General features: G+C 46.5%; 1 protein-coding gene across 1 annotated transcript; it reads left to right on the plus strand.

Annotated features, from left to right (window-relative positions):
* The first annotated feature begins 6,134 nt into the window (after positions 1 to 6,134).
* GABRE (gamma-aminobutyric acid type A receptor subunit epsilon) lies at positions 6,135 to 20,887 on the plus strand. Its single transcript, XM_082716962.1, has 9 exons — positions 6,135 to 6,239; positions 10,114 to 10,331; positions 10,773 to 10,840; positions 14,631 to 14,851; positions 15,558 to 15,640; positions 16,985 to 17,122; positions 18,261 to 18,413; positions 18,526 to 18,725; positions 19,004 to 20,887. The coding sequence occupies exons 1-9, from the start codon at positions 6,184 to 6,186 to the stop codon at positions 19,349 to 19,351; spliced, it is 1,485 nt and encodes a 494-aa protein (XP_082573088.1). The 5' UTR covers positions 6,135 to 6,183; the 3' UTR covers positions 19,352 to 20,887.
* The last annotated feature ends 843 nt before the right edge of the window (positions 20,888 to 21,730 follow it).

Raw genomic sequence — 21,730 nt, forward strand, 5'->3', positions numbered from 1 at the left:
CAGCATCTGTGAGAAAGGAGGGGGGATTTCAAAACGTTAGCCCCTCCCTATATAAGAAAGGGAGGATATACAAAGAGGGCAGGACTTGGTAATGGGGAAAGGGTTCTATGAAACGGAGAACAGAACTCTCTGTAACAAGGGGATTCTTGATATAAAGTCCCATTTCCCCAAACCCCTACTACAAACATGAGGGTCATAGTTCAACCTATGGTGAATCTTGGACTTAATCATTAAGCTTAAGTGGTTAGAAGGAATAAAAACCTGGAGATTATAAGTGAAATGTTTCATCTTCTATTTAGTGTCTTCACTTTGCCTATACAACAGGGAGCTTCAGTTGCCTGTGCTATGTGATGAAGATTTCTTCTACTTCTCTTACTCCTCCCTAAGGAGAAGCAGTGGCATACCTGACTGGTAAGAGAGAACAAAGGAAAACACAAGCCACCCTTGGTTCTTCTGTGCCAGACTTCTGAGATATGCAGGAAGGCCACTTGCCTTTTGTAGCTGCCTGTCCTCAGGAAAGGTAGTTAAGTTTAATTTGAAGGAGGGATGAGGGATAGGATGGCATTTATGGAAGCCAGTTTGGAGCCTCAGCTCCTTTTATTAAGGGATGTGGGGAATTATTTGTTCTCCTCTCTCTGTCTGAGCCCTATATCTTATTTTTAAATTACTATGGATTTGGAGCAGATAGGATAGGGATGCAGGTAATCATATCCCTCAAACTCCAAGGAGACCCACCACATTCCACAACCCAGTTCCTGTAAGTCTCTGTGCTCGTTGCTTTCTATACAGCACATCCACCCCTGCACTGCTCTGTGCTTCTGTAACTATAATCAGACCCTGACCACTCTGGCATCCCCTATATCTTCAAAGCCTCCCACTAGCCCACCAGCACCTTGCTGTATGAGAGAGAGGCCTCCACCTTGCCACCTCTTTATCCAAGTGTTAACTCTAACTCCTCTCCACCTGGAGGTCATGGCTTCCCATGCAGGCCTCTCATTCACACACTCAGTCACTGATCCAGTCGATACAGTGAGATAGGGCACCAGCTCTGGGGGCCATTTGAAGGGGTTTATTCTCCTGTACTCCATGTCTCTTAGGGTCTCAGGTAGGGTTGTCACCTTCTATAGTGCTGCTTCCAAACCATTACATCTTACCCCCTTTTGCTGACTTAATAACATCATCTTCACCCTCATTCCAATGTAGCATAGTTTTCACTCTATGCTTGGGCTTTCCCATCAACTTATACATATGCTATCACTTCTCCCATATAACCTCTTGACTCTCCTTCTTTCTCCAACAACTGTCCCATTTATCTGCTGTCCTCTGCAATGAAACTCCCCCAAGGAATTTTATATGCTCCTTATTTCTAATGCTCCATCCAGCCAAAAACACACATCATACAAACTTCTTTTGTCAAAGTCACTAATGACTTACATATTGTTAACTACAATGATTAAGCCTTACTCTTATCCCACTTGACCTTCTAGCAGAATTCAAGCTATTCTAGGAATTCAATTGAATTCCTCCTTCCTTCTTGACTTCAATGATGCCTCACTCTTGATTATTCTCTCACCTCACTTAATTTAAATTTAAATTTCCCTCCTTAAGGACTTCCTCCCTCCCTCTTTCCCCCAATTGGCTTCTTCCTTGTAGCCTATAAACAGATGTAATTCATCTTTAAGACACAAAAATCAGAATTTTCCAAATATTTTCTTCCCCTAACTGTTGCACTCTGACCTCCTTCACTGTAAAGTTGTCTGTGTTTTCTGGCTTTACATCCTCACCTCACACATTCACTTCTCACAGAAGACACTGAAGTTCTTTCCTTGAACCTCTTTCTCTAATTCTCTGAGGCCTTGGTCCAGGCCATAGGGACCCAGAGAAGAATCAGACATGTCCTCTTCATTAAGCCCCATCTCCTCTTTTGGTCTGGGAGACAGTGACAGCTCTCCTTGCTTTCCAGCCAGACTTCTCAGATAAGTTGTGTTGGTATTCTCCCTTATCTCACTGCCCCTTTTCTGCACTCCTCAACCCTCTGTCAACTGGCCTCCACCCCAATGCTCCACTGCAACAGCTTCTGTCAAGCTTGCCAATAACTTCCCTGTTGATAAGCCCAATCAGCATAATTCAATCCTTGTCTTACTCGAATGTTGTTGAACCTGCCATCCAATAGAAATTCTCCTTTCTTCTTTTGGTTACTGTGACAGCTCTCTCAAGACTCAGGCTTTTGATATCTTCTTTCCCCTTGGGTGATTGCATCTAGTCCCATGGCTTTAAATAGCACCCATGTGCTGGGACTCTCAATCTCCATCCCCAGCAATGCCTTTCCTCCCTTGTAAACTGGACCTGAGTACCATCAGCCTAGGGTGCTGGCTCAGTGATCCAATTCCCCAAGGTCTAGAATCTGTTTTGTCCAGTACATTATCACCTTCTGTAAATAGAAGCCTAGCTCTGCCATGCACATCTGGGGCTGGGCTCTTGCTCTTTCTCCCTGGTCAGACACTTGCTAGGTACTGTTCAAGACCTTAGGGATACCAGGTGTACCTTCACTGCTAATTTTCAGTAATTATCAGTAATGGCGAGAATTACACATAAGTTTTGTTAATTCAGCTAATATCTAGTGGAGGATCTGAAATTCAAACCCAGTTCCACCTATAGGGGGACACAGGGACACACGACCTAATCACTGTCCTGTGCTGCCTCTGCCTCTACTATCCATTTGTTCTGAAGCCTGAATGTCCCCTGCTTGCCCCTTCATCCATTTAATCTCTCAGCTTAGCCCTGTGGAGATTCTTCCCCCAGCCTGCTTCCCCCAGTATTCCAGGCACCTTGGTCTTGCTATAAGCCCAGATACGTAACTAGCTAAGACTATTGCAAAACTTATTGGGATGAAAATTTTCCCTTTGGTCTAACAGGAAAAACACATTGTGCATGTGTTACAGTTTGGGCCACGCTAGACAGGAACACAGAGATGTTATGACCAGCACACACACACATACACACACACATCTAGACAATAAACATTAAGGTTCTTGGGACATCAGAAAGTGAAACACAAAATGCAAGGGACTATTCTCATTACTGTGACTAAAAGATCACCCCCTCTTCCTTCTGCCTTCCTTACTACTGTTCTGCCACCCTGGTCACCTGGGGGAAGACCCTGCACCTTCTCTTTTGCCTCCTCCCTGACTCCAAGTAGATATCATTTAAACCTCCCCCATGTTGTTCTCTCCCCTCTGATCATCCTGAGAGCTCTGCTCACATTCAGATCCATACAACTCCTTTTCTGGGAGAAAATGGGCTCCAGCCTGTCCTTCCTGAAAACGCTCTTGCCTGACCTATCAGAAGGGTGAGTCTCCTCGAAGAACAGTTCTGACATGCAATGATCCTGTTTGAAAATCTTCTGTAACCTCCCCCTTGCCTACAAGAAAAAGTACAGGTTCTTGGCTCAGCATTCAAAGCACAGAAATAGCCTGTCCAGCCTGCCACTCCAGCATTATCTCCCACAATGTCTCTTCATGCAAATACTCCCGGCAAACTCTTCCTTGTTTTTTATCAAGCACCACACATTTCTGATTTCAGTATCTTGGCTGACTCTATGCTAGGAATGCCCATCTCTGTATCTCTGCTGGTAAGGCTTGTCTATTGCTACAAATCTCAAGTCCCTGTAAAGCATAGGCTCCTCCTCCTGCCTGCAGTTTCCAGAACTGCCCAGCCAGAGGGAGACCTGGTCTTTCTGGGAACTCCAAGGCACTCATGACTTTCTACCTTGTGCTAGTAACCTCTGAGAGAAGTCCCTTCTCCTTTTTTTGAGCCATGCATGTGAGAACCAAAACTATGTCCAAGGCCTTGCTTTATATCCCTCCATTGCCAAGCCCATGGCCTGGTATACACAAGCACACAGAGAGTACTGTGAGAACTGCAACACAGTGATCAGGCTCTGACTTTTAGAAGGCTCATGAGTTTTCACAGCTCCTTGTAGCTATCCTGTTGGGTGAGGTGGGTAAGGAAAATGGTAAAATGTGATTAATCTCCACCCTTAAGAGAAAGGTGCCCCGAGTGGGTCCTCTGACTAAAAAGCTATAACTGCTTGCCTCTTTTGGCTGCCTGGGACTCAGTCACTTATTCAGTGACCAACTAATGCTGGTCATTAAGCACTGCACTCAACCCAGGGGAGTACAGGGAAATCAGTCAAACCTCCATCTCTTGGAACTCCAGTGTCAGTGAAAGTAGGGACATAAGATACTTCAAGCCTAAGGCTGCTCTGCATAGCACTCTGGTGCTGGACAGGAGGGCTGGCAGATAATGGACAGCGTTCTTTTTGTAGTGAGCTTGGGAATGCTCTGCACTTGCTGGTCCCTGCTTTGCAGCATATCTCCCTACAGCAAGAATGGCTACATAATTTGCAGGGCTGAGGGAAAAGTAAAAATACAGGGGCACAGTTCAAAAATTATTAAGGATTTTAAGAGGAGGGCAGCAAAGTGTTAAACAAAGTAGGGCTCTTCTGTACAGGTCACAAGCCCATGAAGTTTGCCTTGTCAAAGGGCTAGGAAGCATGCACACCAGAGGCCTGAATGTGCCCTGCAGGTGTTTTTTGCTCCCTTGCACAGAGGCTGAAGGGAGGCTAGGTCCCAGTAAACTCAGTGGCACTGGCACATACACAGCTGCACACGGGCCAAAAACAAATATTTGTTGAGTGCCTATTTTGTACCCAGAACATATCTAGGCTTCAGAGATATGCTGGAAAACCAGACAGACGTGTATTTTGGTTTGGTTTGGCTTGGTTTCTGTCACTGAGCTTACTTCAGTCAGGAGAACCCACTATACACAAGCTCACAAAGAACTGCCCAAGAAGACCATCAGTGAGTGGGCAATATTGTGGAGGTGACAAAGTAGAGTGATGGGTTAAGGATAGAGAGCTTGTATTAGGTTAGCTTGGTACAGCAAGGCTCTCCAAGGAGCCTTCTGACAGCTAAGATGCACGCAGCCCCTTCTAGAGCAGCAGGTAAGGATGCTGTTAATGTCCAGTATCCGCTTGACAGGCAAATCTCTGCAATCCTTTCCCTTCTCAAGTGAATCATGAGGTTCTGGGTGACAAAGAGGAAGTCCAGGGATACTTGAGACTTCACTATTCCCACTGGGGAATGGGGGCACTGACCTCCACTCTCATCCCCAACCCCAGTGCTTTCTCGCTTCTATTTCTGGCATGACTGAGAGCCAAGTTTCCAGAAAGCCAGTCCAGGCAGTCTTGGAGAGTTTTCTGAGGTCCCAGATGGTTCCTCTCAGAACCAGGCCCCTGGGGCTAAGCCTGGACCCACACTGAGTCAGTTATTGCCTCTCTGCAGTTAAGGGAAAATGCTCTAGTGAATGCCTAGGCCTGGTCCTCTGCCGGTGGGTCTTCCCCTGCCCCCCAATACCTGAGAAACAGGCCTGTGTAGTAGCTCAGATGATAGCTTGCTGGGGAGATTCCCCACCCCCCCAGCCAAGACTCTTTTCTTCCCCTGTGCCAAGGAAGGTACTCAGTTACTAGCTTCCTTCTGATGCCAAGAGATGCTCTGAAGGACTGGAAGGTCTGGAGTGAGGGTAGGGGAAATGTCAGCGGCCAGGAGACCTGGGGAAGCAACAGGTGATAGGGGCGGGAGCAGAGGGCTGGAAGCCACAGTTCGATCCCGCGGTGCCCTAGCGGACTGGAGGGGTTCTATAAGGAGGGAGGAGCCCACCTACTCCCCCATCTTGCCTAGCCTGGCTCACTTCGTGGCCGCCCTGCCAGCCGCAGCCGCAGCCGCAGCCTCAGCCGCGGACCTCCGTACTTCCCCTGCCTGGGGCCCGCGCCGCCCGCTCGCCTCGTCCTCCCTTCTCCCGTCCCCCGCCCGTGGCTGTCTGGCAGCGCTGCAGTTGTGGCGGCGGGGGGTGGGGGGCCTTGGCGACAGGGCTCCCTCCTCTTCTCCCTCCTCCTTCCTTCCGCCCGCCAGAGCCTACCCACCCGACTCTCCGCGGCAGCAGCAAACAGGTCGTCGGAGATTTCCATCGGGGCTCCGGGGGCGGAGCCAGAAGGGGGGCGCTGGGCGGGGCGAGTGGGAGGAGTGGAAGTTGGAGCCCAGTAAAACCCTGCACGCCGCGCTCGGTGCGGCCAGACCGTGCGCAGCGACCTCCGAACAGGTGGTCGCGCCGGTCCCCACCAAGATGTTAACCAAAGTTCTCCTGATCCTCCTGGGCATGTCCATAATCCTCCCGTCTAGGTGAGTCTCCATCTCGGAACCCAGGAGCCCTCTGCACCCGGCTCCTCTCCCCTGGAGCTAGACCAGCTCTCCGGACCCCCGATCCCCTACGTTCCTCAAGCCCCGCGCCCACCTTTTCCCGGATCCCGGGTCCCCGCTACGCGCTGTCAGCCTCCAACCCGCTCCCTCTGAGATGGGCACTCCAGATCCCTGAAGGGGCGCCCGCGAAGGAATGCGGGACTCCTGTTTCCTGACCGTTTCGGTCCCAGACTCCTGCTCTCCAAAACCACGGCGGTGGCTGGGGGCATGAGCACGCTCCTCCCTCTCTGGGGCTTCCGTGGGAAGAGGCGGGTGGCCCGCGAAGTAACCGACCGGCGTTGGCTCGCGCTTCTGAGGACTGGGGGAGACTCTGGGAAGGTGGCGCCCAGGAAGGCGCTCTGGCTTGGGGAACGAAACTGCGCCTAAATGCTGAAGTGTCAGCTTGTCTGTCCTCTCATTCAGATTTATTTTCCTGAGCGCCTAGTACCAGGCACTGTGCCAGATAACTCTGACTTTACTTGTCTGCCTCCCCGCCGCGTCTCTCGGTGCCAGTGCCAGGCACCAGCCCCAGGTTAGCCCAAGGATTCCCACCCCGGTCATGCACCCCACTCCACTCTGCCGCCAGCCTCCTCTTTCCTCCTTCCGCCCCCGCCCGCACCGGACGCCCTGCTGGGTCTTGGGTTGCCCGGCCCCGCAGGCCAAGTATGTTATTCTCTGAGGTCTGCGGTTTGGGTCCTCGATTCCAATGCCCATCCCCTTCCCCAAAGGCTAACAACAGATTTCCCTTGAACAGCCAGCTTCCTTCACACTTTCTTCTGGCCCTGAGACTTTGCTAGAAAGGTTCTTCCCTACACTTCTGAGTTTTTAGAGTAGAAGATGACTGCTTCCTATTTTTCAGACGGTTTCCATTCCAGAACTCTCCAGGGCACTGAGCTCCTGTCTTGCTTATCTGTTTTGAGAAGGGAGAAGGCTACTTTCTTCACCCCAGAATGCTTCAGCCCCTCAGAGGAGGGACTATGGGGCTCCCTGCTGGCTCACCGGTGCCCTGGGGTGTGGGGGTTGGTCTCAGCAGGGACTTGGCAAATATTTCTGAATGCGTCCTAGGAATTTCCAGTCATCTACATCCGTCCAGATATGAATAAAAGTGTTTGGGAGAGCTGGCATGGTTACTGGCTAGCTCAAAAGAGGGGTCTGGGAGCAGAAGCAGAAGGAAGCAGGAGGAGCAGGAACAAAATAAATAAATAAAAGCTGGGAAGAGGGGCTGTTGACAAGGAAACTACCCTTCCCATACAGTGGGGTGAATGGGGAGGGAAGGGCCTCAGTATCTGGAGTTCAGACATTGTCAACATGGCAACCCATGATGTCAGCAGAGAGCTGGAGACGGCTTTGGGCTGTGTTGGCAAGGGCCACATCGAACCAAGAAACCTTGCTCTGTTCCCAGCTCAGCCTCCAATGGTTGTGACTTTGGGCACAGCCCTACCCCTGGGTGGGATTGTTTCTTAATCTGTAAGGTGAAAAAGAGGGATGATTTGGGGGGGAAAAAACCAACCCAGTGGACCCTCTCCTAGAGCATTTCCAGTCCCCTCCTCCCCCCCCTTCCCCCACAGTTACTTGAAAGAACATCCTCAGTAGTGGGAGGGGGAGGGGTGCAGAATTTCAGCGCCCTCGTGAACCATTGCATATAGAGAGCTGTGGATACATGAGAGGGCCCCATGGAAAGATGCCGCTAACCCAGTGCCTGAGTGTTTTTCAAGTTGTTATTATTTTTAGCCTTGAAAGGGGGCTTAATGGCTGGCTGAGAAAAGGTATGCAGTATCAGCAGCTCCTTAACCTCAAGGACCCCAGAATGAGTGTGTTTGTTTTGTTTGTATTTTACTGGCAAAGGATGATTGTAGAATTACAGCAACCTCAAGACCTTCTGATATCATTTGCATAGTAGACATAGTTTGGGAGCAGGTGGGCTTCAGTGGTCCCTGGGCTCTTGCTTGCTTGTTTGCCTCTTCAACCTTGGGGCTGTTGTTGTTGGCTTCAGACATTTGGGTGGTTTTGGCTGGCCTGACTGTGCCATGCTCCTAGCCACATCACTCATTTTGCAGGGTCTCAGGCCTCTGTTCTCCCTCTGCCCCTCCAGCAGTGAGAGGACTGGGGGGAATGCCTCAGGGAAAGAGGATATTTCTGCACGTGTTATTTGGAAATGGAAATTGTTTTTCTCAAACCTAGTTCTTCCCTTGCCCACAGTGGGAATAAGCCACTTCAGACATGAAAAATGGTATAAATCTGGCACATCTGTATGCCAGTTAGGCAATTCTAAGAGCTTGAAATAGTGCAGGAAAATGTGTTTTGCTACACAAGTTGCCAGGCCCTGCGTCTGCACCACAGAGGCCATGCCTACGTTGCTAGTCCTCTCTACCTACCCCCACCACAAGCTTCACCACATGACCCCCCCCTAGGATACTCTCCTATCCAAAGGACACCACTGTCCTGCTTTACAACACCATAGTTTAATTTTACTGATGGTTTTTTTTTTTTCAAAGACAGAAAAGCAGGGGGAACAATAGAGTGAAACCCATCACCAGCCTCAGTAATTATAAATTCATGGCCACACTTAATTTCTCTGTCCTCCACCCACTCTGCATTTCTGCTTAAATTATTCTAGAGCAAATCTCAAATCTCTTATCATTTTCTATGCAATTATTTTAGTATGCATTTTTAGTCATAAGGACTGCACATACATAATAAAATACCCCTATTACACCAAAAATTTTAGAACAATTTTGTCATAGTGAAGAAACTAACCAGTCAGTGTTAACATCTCCCCTATTGCGTTATAAATATTTTTTGTTTTGTGTTTTAGTTTGCCTTTTAAAATCAGGATCCAAATAAGATCCATATATTAGCAGATTTTTATTAGCATTTTTTGAAACACTTTTTTATTGAATTAGAACATATATACAGAAAAGTATTCAAATGATTAGTGCGTAGCTGATGAGTTGTCAGAAAATGACCACACGGGGATCAGTACACCCACATCAGGGACTAGAACATGACCGGAACCTCAGAAGCTCCCGAAGCCCACTCTTCACAAAAGTACAAGGACCCTAACTTCTAACACCATCAGTGAATTTCATACATTGCTAGATGGCTTTTTAATTTTTTGTTTTATTTAATTTAATTCTTATCTTTTGGCTGTGGTGCAAGGCTGTGGCACTCAGGCTGGATTCCAGTCGGTCCTCTCTCCCAGATGACAGTCTCTGAGTAAGGAAGGGGCTCCTGCCTTTTCTCAGTGCTCAGAGCTTCTCCTCACCCCTGGCCCCCAACTCCAAACTGTGAATATCACAAAAGCAAAGAAATGCAGAATATTCCCATGGTGCCCTAGTCCTCTGAAAACGGAAAGCCGTTCTGGCTTTCCGGAGCATTCCTAGGCAATCCGGGCCCTCTGCCCACCCATTTGCTCCTGGGTGGTGCTGGTCAGGCAGACTGGAGGCCAGGGCTAGTAACGGCTGCTGATTGGCCAAAGCTCATACAGCAATATCCTCTTCATCTTACCTTGAGAAATTCTTTCAAAATCTTGAACTTGGTTTTGTTATTAGGCTATTTTTAAAATAAAGAATTTCCATAAAGGAAGGGTAATATGGAAAGTTTCCAAAGAGCAGCAAGTTTTAGAAGAAATTAACAAATATAATCTGTTACTGGCACAAAATTTGCTATTACTAGTTACTCTTTATGCCTCGGGATGCAGACTTATTTTGGTTTGCTTCTGTCCAAAGAGGCCTCAGCTGGGTCCCCTTCAGAGTGGAGAGAAGAGCTTTATTCTTTTCTTTTCTTTTCTTTTCTTTTTTTTTTTTTTTTGTTCTAGGAGCAAAGAACCTCATGTTGAATTAGAAAATGGACCCTCTGCCCATGATGATGTCTACGGGCACCAGCCCCAGGCTCCTGAAAACAAACTCCTTTCTGAAGAAACAGTGCCCACCTTTACTGGTCCCTATCACAGACTTGGGAACCTGCAAGCAGCCACTCACACTCTGAACAGTATCCTGAATAACTATGACCACAAACTGCGCCCTGGCATAGGTGGTGAGTAGCAGAACACAGTTCTTCCCCTGCTGGAGCAGGAGATTGAGGACAGCATAGGTGTGGATAATGAATGTGGGGTATAGGTAATGTGCCATGCACATGGACAGGAATATCTATTGCTGACCTGTCAGGTAAGAGATATCAACTCTACTCTTAGCAGTGCTCTTGACCTTGGTCTAGACTTTTTTTCTTTTCTCATCCTCAGTTTTTCCAACAATAGAATGAGTAGACCAGATGACTGACCTTCAAGGTATGTCCAGCTCTTAGCAGTCTGTGAATTGGATCTTGCCATGAAAGAACAAAGAAAGAAATAGGACTGGATGTTGAAACTATGTCTCTAGTCCTCACCCATCTCCCTGTTTTCCCCTCTGACAATGCCCCCCCACCATTGTCCCTGCTTGTATTTGACACTTATCTCTACCACATCTGCTTCCTTTGCAGAAAAGCCCACTGTGGTCACTGTTGAGCTCTCTGTCAACACCCTTGGTCCTGTCTCTATCCTGGACATGGTAAGTACTGATTTTTGATTACAGTGTCTCGTAGCCCGGAGAGCTGACCCGTGTGCCCTTTCACACACTTATTTTTTTTTTGTTCTGCATCTAGGAGTTTTGTGGTTTGGGTTTTGTTTTTGCTTTGAAGAGGGGAATATTATAACCAACACTGACTCTAGAAGGTGGGTAAAAGGTAAGCCCCTTGCTGCCTGAAGAGTACCTTCAGGATCCTGACCACATCTCCTAGTCTTTCATTCAAAATAAAAATAATAAAGCAACTTTAAACACCACAGTGGAACAGCTCAGATTTTTATAGATTTAAGTCTGTAGTTACTAACTCTTATTGTCAGGCTGCTTCTCTCATTTCTCTTTCCTTTCCCATTACTATCATTCTAGTGTCAAGATGTCCTCAGTTAGCCTCTATTATCTCTCCTTGAAATATACAAAATTCAAGGACTCTCCCTACCCCGGTCTACCTACTGACCTGGCTTCCTGTGATATGCCTCCTGTGGGATGTACCTTCTATAGTTCTAACCTGGCCTAAGGTGTGGAGTTCAATACCACACTCTAGTAGTGCTCAAGATCTTCCATGGCTGGAGCCAACCCAGAGCTCTGGTTTTATTTTTTTATTTTTTATTTTTTAAAGATTTTTATTTATTTGACAGAGATCACAAGTAGACAGAGAGGCAGGCAGAGAGAGAGAGGGAAGCAGGCTCCCCGCTGAGCAGAGAGCCCAATGCGGGCCTCGATCCCAGGACCCTGAGATCATGACCTGAGCCGAAGGCAGCGGCTTAACCCACTGAGCCACCCAGGCGCCCTGGTTTTATTTTTTTTCCCACCCATTTAGAGACCACATGCTCTAGTCACACTAGAGTGTGGGTGTTACCAAGTCACCTTGTATCTTTGAGTCTTTGTTCCAGGTAATTCCTGTTTGGAATGTCATTACTCCAATTTTCTACTTGCCATGAGCTTTATCCTTCAGTTTCTACCTCTAATGCCATCTTCTCTGACCTCCACAACTATTAATTGCTCCCTTCATAGTCACACCACACTGGTGTCTTTGGGATTCAGATTTTTCTAGTTTATATCATAGTTGTTTACCTGATCTTCCCTACCTCATTTATAATTATGTGCTGTTTATTTGCCTTGCTCTCCTGATTATGGTTTCCTTGGTGTCAAGGACTCAGTATATGTTAACTGAGCAAATGAATTATGAAAGATGTTGTATAGAAGTCACTATTTTCCCCCGATACCTAACAAGCCCGAGGGATACAGTCTAATAACTTAGCAGTTACTGAACCTGGTGTGCAACACAGAACTGGTCCAAAGAGGAGCCAACAACTTGATTTTCTTTGGCCAATAAACTGCTGCTTTAGCCTAGGCCAAGTACCTTTAGAAGATGCCAAATACTCATATGGTATTAAATTTCCCCCAAGAAGTCTGGTCTTTTACATAATTTCAGATAGCTCTTTAAAACTCTGGGAGTTCTCACTTCTTATACAGTCTACTTTTCCCTGGTAACACTGGAGTTTTATATTTGGTAAGGAGGGAGTGTAGAATGTATGACTCTCTCACAGCCAATGAGCAAAGCATACTTGTCTCCTTGGATCTTCATCATAGCCTGTATGGCAGGCAAGGCTGCCGCTGGGATATTCATTTTAAGTTTGAAGCAACTGAGCCTCTCAGCAAGCATTTTGTTACAAAAGGGGTGTGATTGTTTGACGGGAATTCCTACACCCCTCAGCTAACCAGATGCTGTGTAGAGCATAGGATTATTTCTTAGGGAGAGAAACCTGTGCCCATAGCATGGAGATTTAAATCAAATGTTTCTATCAGTTTCCTGGTTAAATTCTTGAAACACCTAGCCTGAGCTTAGAAGGCAGTGACCAATCTGGGAATGACTGCCCATCACAGCATCAACAGTTGCTAAGGCTTCCTGCTGTGATAATTGTTGCAAGCAATCCTAATTAAGCCATTTCCTTGACACTGAATTTCTAGAATTTCAGCTGAGCTAAAAAAGATGTACAACCCAAGCTCCCTTGTCACACTGGGGAAAAAAATGAACTGTTAGTTATCAGTTGCTGTGTAATGAACTTAAAATTGGTATCTTGTTTCATAAAAAATAAATGCTCATTTGAAACACTGTAACACGGAGCAAGAGCACAGCACGCATGGATTGTGGAGGAAAGACTTCCCCTAGCTACAATTCCTAGGGCCTGGGAGCCAAGGGGGCTCCATAGGCCAAGTTGGAACTGCCAAGCTACCTGGGACTAGAGAAGCACTCTGAAGGCCACCTATGAGGCTGGTGGGGATGGGTGGAGCAGGGCTGGGGGCTCCCATATGAATGGTAGCTAGGCTTTTTTCTGTTTGCGTCTCTGGACTACTCCAGGGAACCTTCTCAGTCTGGAAGGCTAGCTCCCAGCAATCTGGCAATGGCTCTCAACACCTCTTGCCTGAGGCAGCAGCACCCAGCTTTCCCCTGAGGGCTCTGGCCTCCAAACTGTGGGTTTCTGATTGGTGTTTACTGATGCAGGATAACTCAGGAGAAAGACCTACGGATTCTACAGGAGAAAATTGGAACTTGGTACCCTAATGGATTGTTTGTGCAACTAAAATAAGCATAAGAGAGGGAGATCAGTGAAGGCCATCCCAGGGCAAGATCATGGTAATTGTGCTCTGACCATCAGAGCCAATATGCTGCCATTAGCTATTTGTGACTTTGGACAGTCTCTTTTCTCTCTGAGCCTCACTTTCTCTACCTCTAAGGTAAAGGGGGTTGAGTTAGCCCTCAGGATTCCCCCTTGGTCTAGTTCTGACACTTGCTCTTCACACCACTTGCAATTCTGTTGCAGTCTGTTTTTTACCCTTTAATACCAGTAGTGCAAATCTCTAGCTTCTCAGGATTCTTCCTATTAAACATCCTTCTCAATGTTGAACAGACAGTTTACAGGATAGATTATATCATCTGGCTACCAAATAATCATAGGTATGGCTATACATATGCACACACACATTCAGAGGTCAGGTGCCCTTGTTTAAGAAGAAAAAAAAAACAATTATTTTAAAAAATGAGACTAAATACACTCTTCTCTTATGACTCAAAACTTCATTTTAAAATATAACTCTGGGAGTGCCTGGGTGGCTCGGTGGGTTAAAGCCTCTGCCTTCAGCTCAGGTCATGATCCTGGGGTCCTGGGATCGAGCCCCGCATCAGGCTCTCTGCTCAGCAGGGAGCCTGCTTCCTCCTCTCTCTCTGCCTGCTTCTCTGCCTACTTGTGATCTCCATCTGTCAAATAAATAAATAAAATATTTTTAAAAATACAATAAAATATAACTCTGGAAAACAAAGAATTGAGGTTAATTAACATTCGTGCTCCACAAATAATCATCAAACTGAAAGGGAAAACTTCACCATATACAACCAAAGGTGTGAGTGTATTTGTAAATGTTTAAGATGATTTTGAGTTGAAATCTTTGGTTTGCTGTGGAAACGTGGGGCTGGGAGGGTGTTAACCTTGCTGGAGTACATAACCCTATAAGGTAGTGGTGATGTGATAAGCCCAACCTGTGCAATTAATTCATGTGTTTCTAGACGAAATGTGTCTTCCCTGATTGCTGTTTATCTGGGAATGTTCCTTTCTTTTGGGAATCCTGGAAATAGAAAACTCCTACAACTTAATTCATGCTGTTTTCCTCTGTGAAAACTTAACTCGGTTTCTATCTGCTCGATAGGCCCTTCACAGGATGGCATGAGAATACACTTTGCCTGTAGAGTTCTAGGTGTGTGATTTTCTGTCAATCCCACCAGGAATACACCATTGACATCACCTTCTGCCAGACTTGGTATGATGAACGCCTCCGTTACAATGGCAGCTTTGAGAGTTTTGTTCTGAATGGCGACATGGTGAGCCAGCTATGGATCCCAGACACGTTTTTTAGGAATTCTAAGAGGACTCAAGAGCATGTGATCACCATGCCCAACCAGATGGCTCGCATCCACAAGGATGGCAAGGTGTTATACACAATTAGGTATGTCAAGTCTCTGGAATATTACCTCTTGGGACTCTTTTCACCAAGTAACCATGGATATGGGTTTCATCCTGAATGATATTTCTAAGGGCCTTTCCAGCTTTGCTAGAGCTTGAGCTCAACCTTCTCATGTGTAGACATAGACACTAGGCCTCAAAACTGAAAGATTACCTAAGGTTACACACCAAGTTCATGACAGAGCTGGGGCTGTCAGCCAGTTACTTGGCTCCCAGTCCACAGCCACCCCCCCCCCCAACTAGAGTATGACTGCACTGTCTGGACAATTCCATTCCAAGTGGGCACTGGATGTAAAGACACATCCACGGTGGTGGAATTGTCCAAGTGGAGCAGCAACACAGCCTTTGGGAAATACCTAAGAGCAGGCTGGACATTTGACTGTCTGGCAGGGGAAGGTTGTATATTCGTGGTATGCGATGGGAAGGTGGTAGAGAGTAGGTAGGCAAGTCCTGGGAGCTGGGATGGGCAAGAAACAAAAGCCTATCTAAATTGGTCCACACATTTCTCTGATGTTAGAAACCAAAGGAACCAGATACTTTCAAGCTGTTCTTCTCTCTTTTTGTTTCTCTTATGAGCTCTTTGTTTCAAATCCTACTGTTGCTACTCATTAGTGGTGGTCCCCAGGCCAAGGAGGGTAGATACCTAAGTGCTCAAGGCCAGCCTAATGAGGCTCCTTTCTCCCTTCCAGGATGACCATTGATGCTGGATGTTTACTCCACATGCTCAAATTTCCAATGGATTCTCACTCTTGCCCTCTGTCTTTCTCTAGCTGTGAGTACCTTCTTAGGTCTCTGGGGCCCCAGAGTCATCCTGAGCCCCTTCTTTTTTCCCATCTTTGCCCTTTATATTTTTCTGCCTCTGTTTTTCTCCTAAGATGGTGTCAGATTTGCCCACAGCCTCCTCATCTCCTGTCCTGCTGACAATACTGTGTTGCTTCACCTGGAACACTTGTTGGGTTCTTCCCTCTTCCTCCCACTCCATCTCAAGTCAGTCACCCATCTCTGAAATGTAATTCAAGTGTGTCTGCTCCTCTCCATCTCCACTGTCAGTACCTTGACTTAGGTCTCTGTCCTCTTTCACGTGGGCTTTCACAACATCTTTGCTTTAAAACTGAACATGTCCAGAACTAAATACATTGTCTTCTTCCAACCTCTACCCCCAAAACAAATGTGTTGCTTCTGTGCTCACATTTGTCTCATTGATACCCACCATCAGCCACTCAATTGTCCAAGCCAAGAACTTTGATGCTTTTTTTCTCCATCACCTGCTACATCTAATCAATCAAAACATCTTATTGGTTTTCCATCCTGAGTCTCTGTTGATCCTATTTCTCTGCATTCTCACTGCCACAGCTTTGATTCCTGCCTTCATTCGTTTTGTTGTGCCCAGATTCCTGCATTGGCCTCCCAAAACTCATCTTCATATAATGACAAGAGTGACCTAGCTGAAACATCATCTAGACCAGGTCATGTTTTAGTTTCAAATACTCCCTGAACTCTCATAGATCAATACCAAATTCCTTGGAATGACTCCCAGGGTACTTCATCATCTGGCCCCTATTACTCATTCCTGTATGCTTCATCCAGCCTCTGTGAGCTAGCCATCCTGAACCTTTGGCATTTCCATAATCCATCAGGTATTTTAACCTTTCTATGCATAGAACACCCTCCTCACCCTTTCAGCATCACCCATACAGAGAATATTTTACTTAGCTTTTAAGATTTATTGAAAATGGCACCTACTCTATGAAATTTTTGTTGGGTGTGTCCCCAAGTGGTCTTTCCCTCTGTTTTTCCATTGCCCCATGGGTGGAGGTTTCTCAGCAACTCCAACAATTACAGATGTATACTTACTACCTTACTTAATAAAATGTGAATGTTTGAGGGCAAGGCTTCTGCCTTGCTCATCTTTATATTTCTAGCATAGAGCCTGGTACTAAAAAATGCTCAGTCAATGCACATATTGAATGAACTTCAACAATGAGGTAAGAGAGGCAAGGTCCCACAGGTGGTGAGGCCAGAGTCAAGACTCCAAGGCATTGCTCAGACTCCATGCTGATGGAGACAGCTGGTCTTTCCAGTCTCACAAGACCTTCCTTCCCATGTTGCTTTACAGTTTCCTATCCTGAGAGTGAGATGATCTACAAATGGGAAGATTTCAAGCTTGAAATCAATGAGAAGAATTCTTGGAAGCTCTTTCAGTTTGATTTTACAGGAGTGACTAACACTACTGAAACTATCTCAACCCCTGCTGGTATGTGTGTCTTTGAAACCATGGCTGGGCGGGGCCCAGGAGGGTGGTATGGATGACTAGAGGTGGCCATTTGTACATATAAATGTATGTCATCATCCCATGAAAATATTGTAGAATATGACTCCTGTCTTATAAATGCTAAGCACTTACAACTATTTGCAGAGTGTTTAGGATGAGTGTGTCAGAATATAAGTCAGCATGAAGGGTGTAAGAGAAGATGCCAACTAGAGATGTAGGTTGTCATTATGTGCTATAAAAACAATCACTGTAGGGGAAGAGCCAATCACTGTAGGGGAAGAACTATCAAGGACATGATGCTCCAATTTTTATTTTCATCTAATTCTTTTGTTTTTTTGAGACACTCTGTTTGGATTAGGGTAATAGACTGAGAATAGGGAATCTAGGGTTTGGATATTGGTGCAAATATGCAAGCTATCTCAGGAAATCTCAGAGTAGACGGGATTAGTTTACAGGAAGATATGTGTGTGCATGTGTGTGTGTAAGATGTCAGTTGGAGCCAGGTCATAGTGGGCCTTCAGTGTCAGGTCAGAGTATGCATTTGATTCTGTAGCTGTTGTGGAATCAGGAACAACTAGAGGTTTGGGATGGGCATATGAATGAATAGGAAGAAGGCCAAATGAATTCTGTGCTTCCCCCACCACAGCACAGGTTGCTCTCAGCTCATTCCCTGAGAGTATCCATTGTAAAGGCCAGTAGTGCATGTGTCGGACTATGATTCTGCAGACTAGGTATGGCACTTTAATGGATGTGAAGGTCTCAGTCATCCTTCTGGACATTAGCTCTGTAGTCCCGATAACTAGAGGGCTAACTGATTTTTTCACCTTCCTCTGACACTTCTGCCACCCTGGGAAGACAGACACTGGGTGTGGGGCAGTCGGCTGAGAAAGAAGCAATGAAGTTTCTGGCCTTGGCTTAGCTCCTAACTGACCATGGGTCTTGCATGGATACTCTCTGGGTTTGTTCTGATTCTCTGTATGTGGCACTAGAATAATGTGCCTCTATCTTAGGGCTGTGGTATGGATCCTATGAGCTGAATAAGAACTTTAATGTGCTTGTCCTCTCGGGGGGAGACCACATGTCAGTACTGTAATGAAATGGTATTTTTTATGTCTTCCAGGTGATTTCATGGTCATGACGCTTTTCTTTAATGTGAGCAGACGGTTTGGCTTTGTAGCCTTTCAAAACTACGTCCCTTCTTCTGTGACCACAATGCTTTCCTGGGTTTCCTTTTGGATCAAGAAAGACTCTGCGCCAGCCAGAACCTCTTTAGGTAAGTGGGTAATGCGTACACATGGGCCAAGAATTGCCTTCTCAAGGGTCCTTTCAACAGTGGAATATATGGATCGGTAGCTGAGCCCACCTTCACTGCTGTGCCTTCACAGGAATAACCTCTGTACTCACCATGACCACACTGGGCACCTTTTCCCGTAAGAATTTCCCACGTGTCTCCTATGTCACAGCCTTGGATTTCTATATTGCCATCTGCTTCGTCTTTTGCTTCTGTGCTCTGATGGAGTTTGCTGTGCTCAACTTTCTGACCTACAACTGGACGAAACCCCGTGCTTCTCCAAGACTTCGCCATGTATGACCTGGGTATGGGAGTGGTGGTAAGATTTGGAGTGTGGAGGCATGCAAGTGAGGGCACTAGAACTCATGGCACATGGATGGCCAGTTCACCAAGTGATGGGGATGCAGAACCTGAGATTGAATAAACTTTTTGATGTCATGCTGGGACTGGGGGGGGGGCGGGTAACAAAAAACAGTGTGTCAGGGACAGAACCCCCAGAAACCCTGGGGCAGCACCTAGACTTGATTCATCTTTGTTTGACTCTTTCCCACTTCTTTCCTTGTCTGTTTCAGCCACATATTCGTGCCCGTGCCCTTACTCCTCCCCGTGCCCACGCCCACCAGCATCCAGAAGCTTTTGTGTGCCAGATCGAGGACTCTGAGGAGAGCGATGGAGAGGAGGGCCCATTTTGCCCAGCCCAGCAGTCTTTCAGACGACGTACCATCCAGAAAGCTGGTAATGGTTGCTGCAAGTGGTGCAAGAAGTACTTCTGCGTGGTCCCCAGCTGTGAGGGCAGTGTCTGGCAGCAGGGCCGCCTCTTCATCCACATCTACCGCCTGGATAACTACTCACGAGTTGTTTTCCCAGTGACCTTCTTCTTCTTCAATGTGCTCTACTGGCTTGTTTGCCTTAACTTGTAGGTGCCAGCGGGTACCATGTGGACAGCCTCCCCAGTTCCCCAGGAGGTCGCACAGCCCTTTGCAAGGGAGTCAGAGGAGAGCAGCAGCAGCAGCAGCAGCAGGAGCAACAGGGGAGTGTCTCTCCTTCCCCATTCCCCAAATATGAGCCTGCATAGAATTGCTCTTTGCTGGCCCTCTCCCCTACCTGGCCCATTCATGGACTCTCCATGGCAGTCCATTTCAAGTAGAATGGCCTCCTCTTTATTACTCAAGAGGCATTGATGATGCTCACATTTAATATCACAGGCTGTCAGTGATTAGCTCCCTAAGACTGTGCCCATGTGTAAATAGGTTAGCTATCTCCCAGTGCTGATACCCATTGCCTTTTTCCAGAAACAATACTGCCTTTGTGGTGCTCCAGGCCCAGCTCTGGCCTCACCCTCAAAGTGCATAGACCATCTACTTGCCTGTTCCTTAAAATGTTGGGCAGCAGTGTAAAGGGGAAGGGGAATCTAGCCCTTAGATCACATTATTATATTCTTGGTATTTTCTTCCTGCCCTCCCTTCCCCTGCAGAGAGACACTGGTAGAATACTTTCAAGAGGAAGGGAGCCAGCAGTTGAGCTTCTTTGGGATAGTATCTCCCGCTGCTACTGTGCCGCCTCCCTCTCCCCCCAGCACCCCCACCTCCATCCTTCATCTGCACTACAAATTTAATGCCTTGCATCCATTGGGTATCTATTTTTGTCTGTGATAATAGTAATGACTCCCTGCTTTGTATGCCGCCTTCTTCCTCCTCCTTGACCCCTGTGACGTTTTCTGTAACTTCCCCAGTGGCTTTCCCAGCCCCGGCCCAGGTGCTAGGCCATGGTGACTTCTTGGGGCCAAGAAACTAAGAGGACTTTGCTTTGCAGTGGGTATTACTGACACAGATTGGTGCCCTCTAAAGGCACAAAATAAGAGTTTTGCCACTTCCTTGGCCCCTGGACCCATGAGCCAGTCCACTCTTATCCTGGGGCACTCACAATCACAATCAATGAATTGAATTCCCTTAAATTTGTATACCAATTTACCTTTTGCAAAACACTTTTGACAAATTATTTCTATTTTGAGCCTCATCATAGCCCTGTGATATATTCAGGGCAGGATTCTTATTCCCATTTTGCAGATGAAAACCCTGAGGCACAAATTTCTATGAGACTGTGAATTTCACTGGAAACTACTCAGGATCCCACTGTCACCTTCTAGACCACATGACAGGGCTAGGCAGCTCTGCTCACCGTGATTTGATTCTATAGCCTCTGCCATTGGCAAGGCCCAGAGTGGCAACCTGTCTTTAGCACTGGCCTGCTCAATTCCTGGGCCCCCAAGACCGAACCTCTCCTGGCTCTGGCAACCCAGTGAGGTGAATTTGGACACGCCCCAATGCTTGTATATGCTGAATGAAATCTGTGTCTGTATTTTACTGGGGGGGTAGGGTAGGGAGATACATCTGCTTTTTGTCACCATCAGCTGAGAAGGGGAAATGTATCAATAAATATATCAGCAAAATATGAAAGGTATGGCTGGTTTCTTGGGCATTCAAGTTTGTTCTCAGTTCAGGATTTAAATCTTAAATCAATGACCCAATTATGTCTGTTTCCCTTTCCCATCCATGACTTCCAGACCTACCAAGTTTGTACCCTCTGTCAGTGGAAAACTGAAGGGAAGAGAGTGATCAAGTGGGTGTTCCGCTTTTACTGATTCTCTTACTTGCTCCTATGTTTCTGCCCCCCACCATGTCCTTTTTGCTTTGCCCGTCATTCTTACCTCACCTAGTCAGAAAGCTAGAAGTTTCCTGGAGATTATCAAGTCGGAACACTCCTCCCCCACTTCTGTCATGTAAAGATAGAGATGCTGAGGCCAGAGAGGAATATCTACTGTCATAAAGCAGATAGCGGAGTGGAACCAGACCCCAGGAATTCTAATAACTTGTTTTGGTTGTAAGTCTGGAGAGCTTGGTCAACCCACTTTTCAAATGAAAAGTCCCTAAAGGTGTACTGGGGAGTACTAGCCCTGGCATCCCATGACACATCCAACTTTAAGGGAACTCAGAAACAATAACAAGAACCAAGTAGGAGACAAAAATGACATGTGAACAGCCAATGTTTTGCTTTAAATTTCTTGAATTGATGCTCAAACACTTAACCTGTAAGAAATCCACATGATTTTACTGTGAATTTTTTGATGCCCTAACCCATGTCAAAGTACAAGTAACAATTTAGAACAAGGAAAATAGTTCCTCACTTTCACTTAATTAGAAAGATTCAGGAAAAAAAATAGGTTGTATTTTTGGAATAGAAATAGTGTAAAACAGATTCTTTAATCACACCACAATAGAGCTAAGAGATAATAAAACTCC

The sequence above is a fragment of the Mustela nivalis genome (assembly GCF_964662115.1).
Source record: "Mustela nivalis genome assembly, chromosome: X".
Taxonomy (NCBI): domain Eukaryota; kingdom Metazoa; phylum Chordata; class Mammalia; order Carnivora; family Mustelidae; genus Mustela; species Mustela nivalis.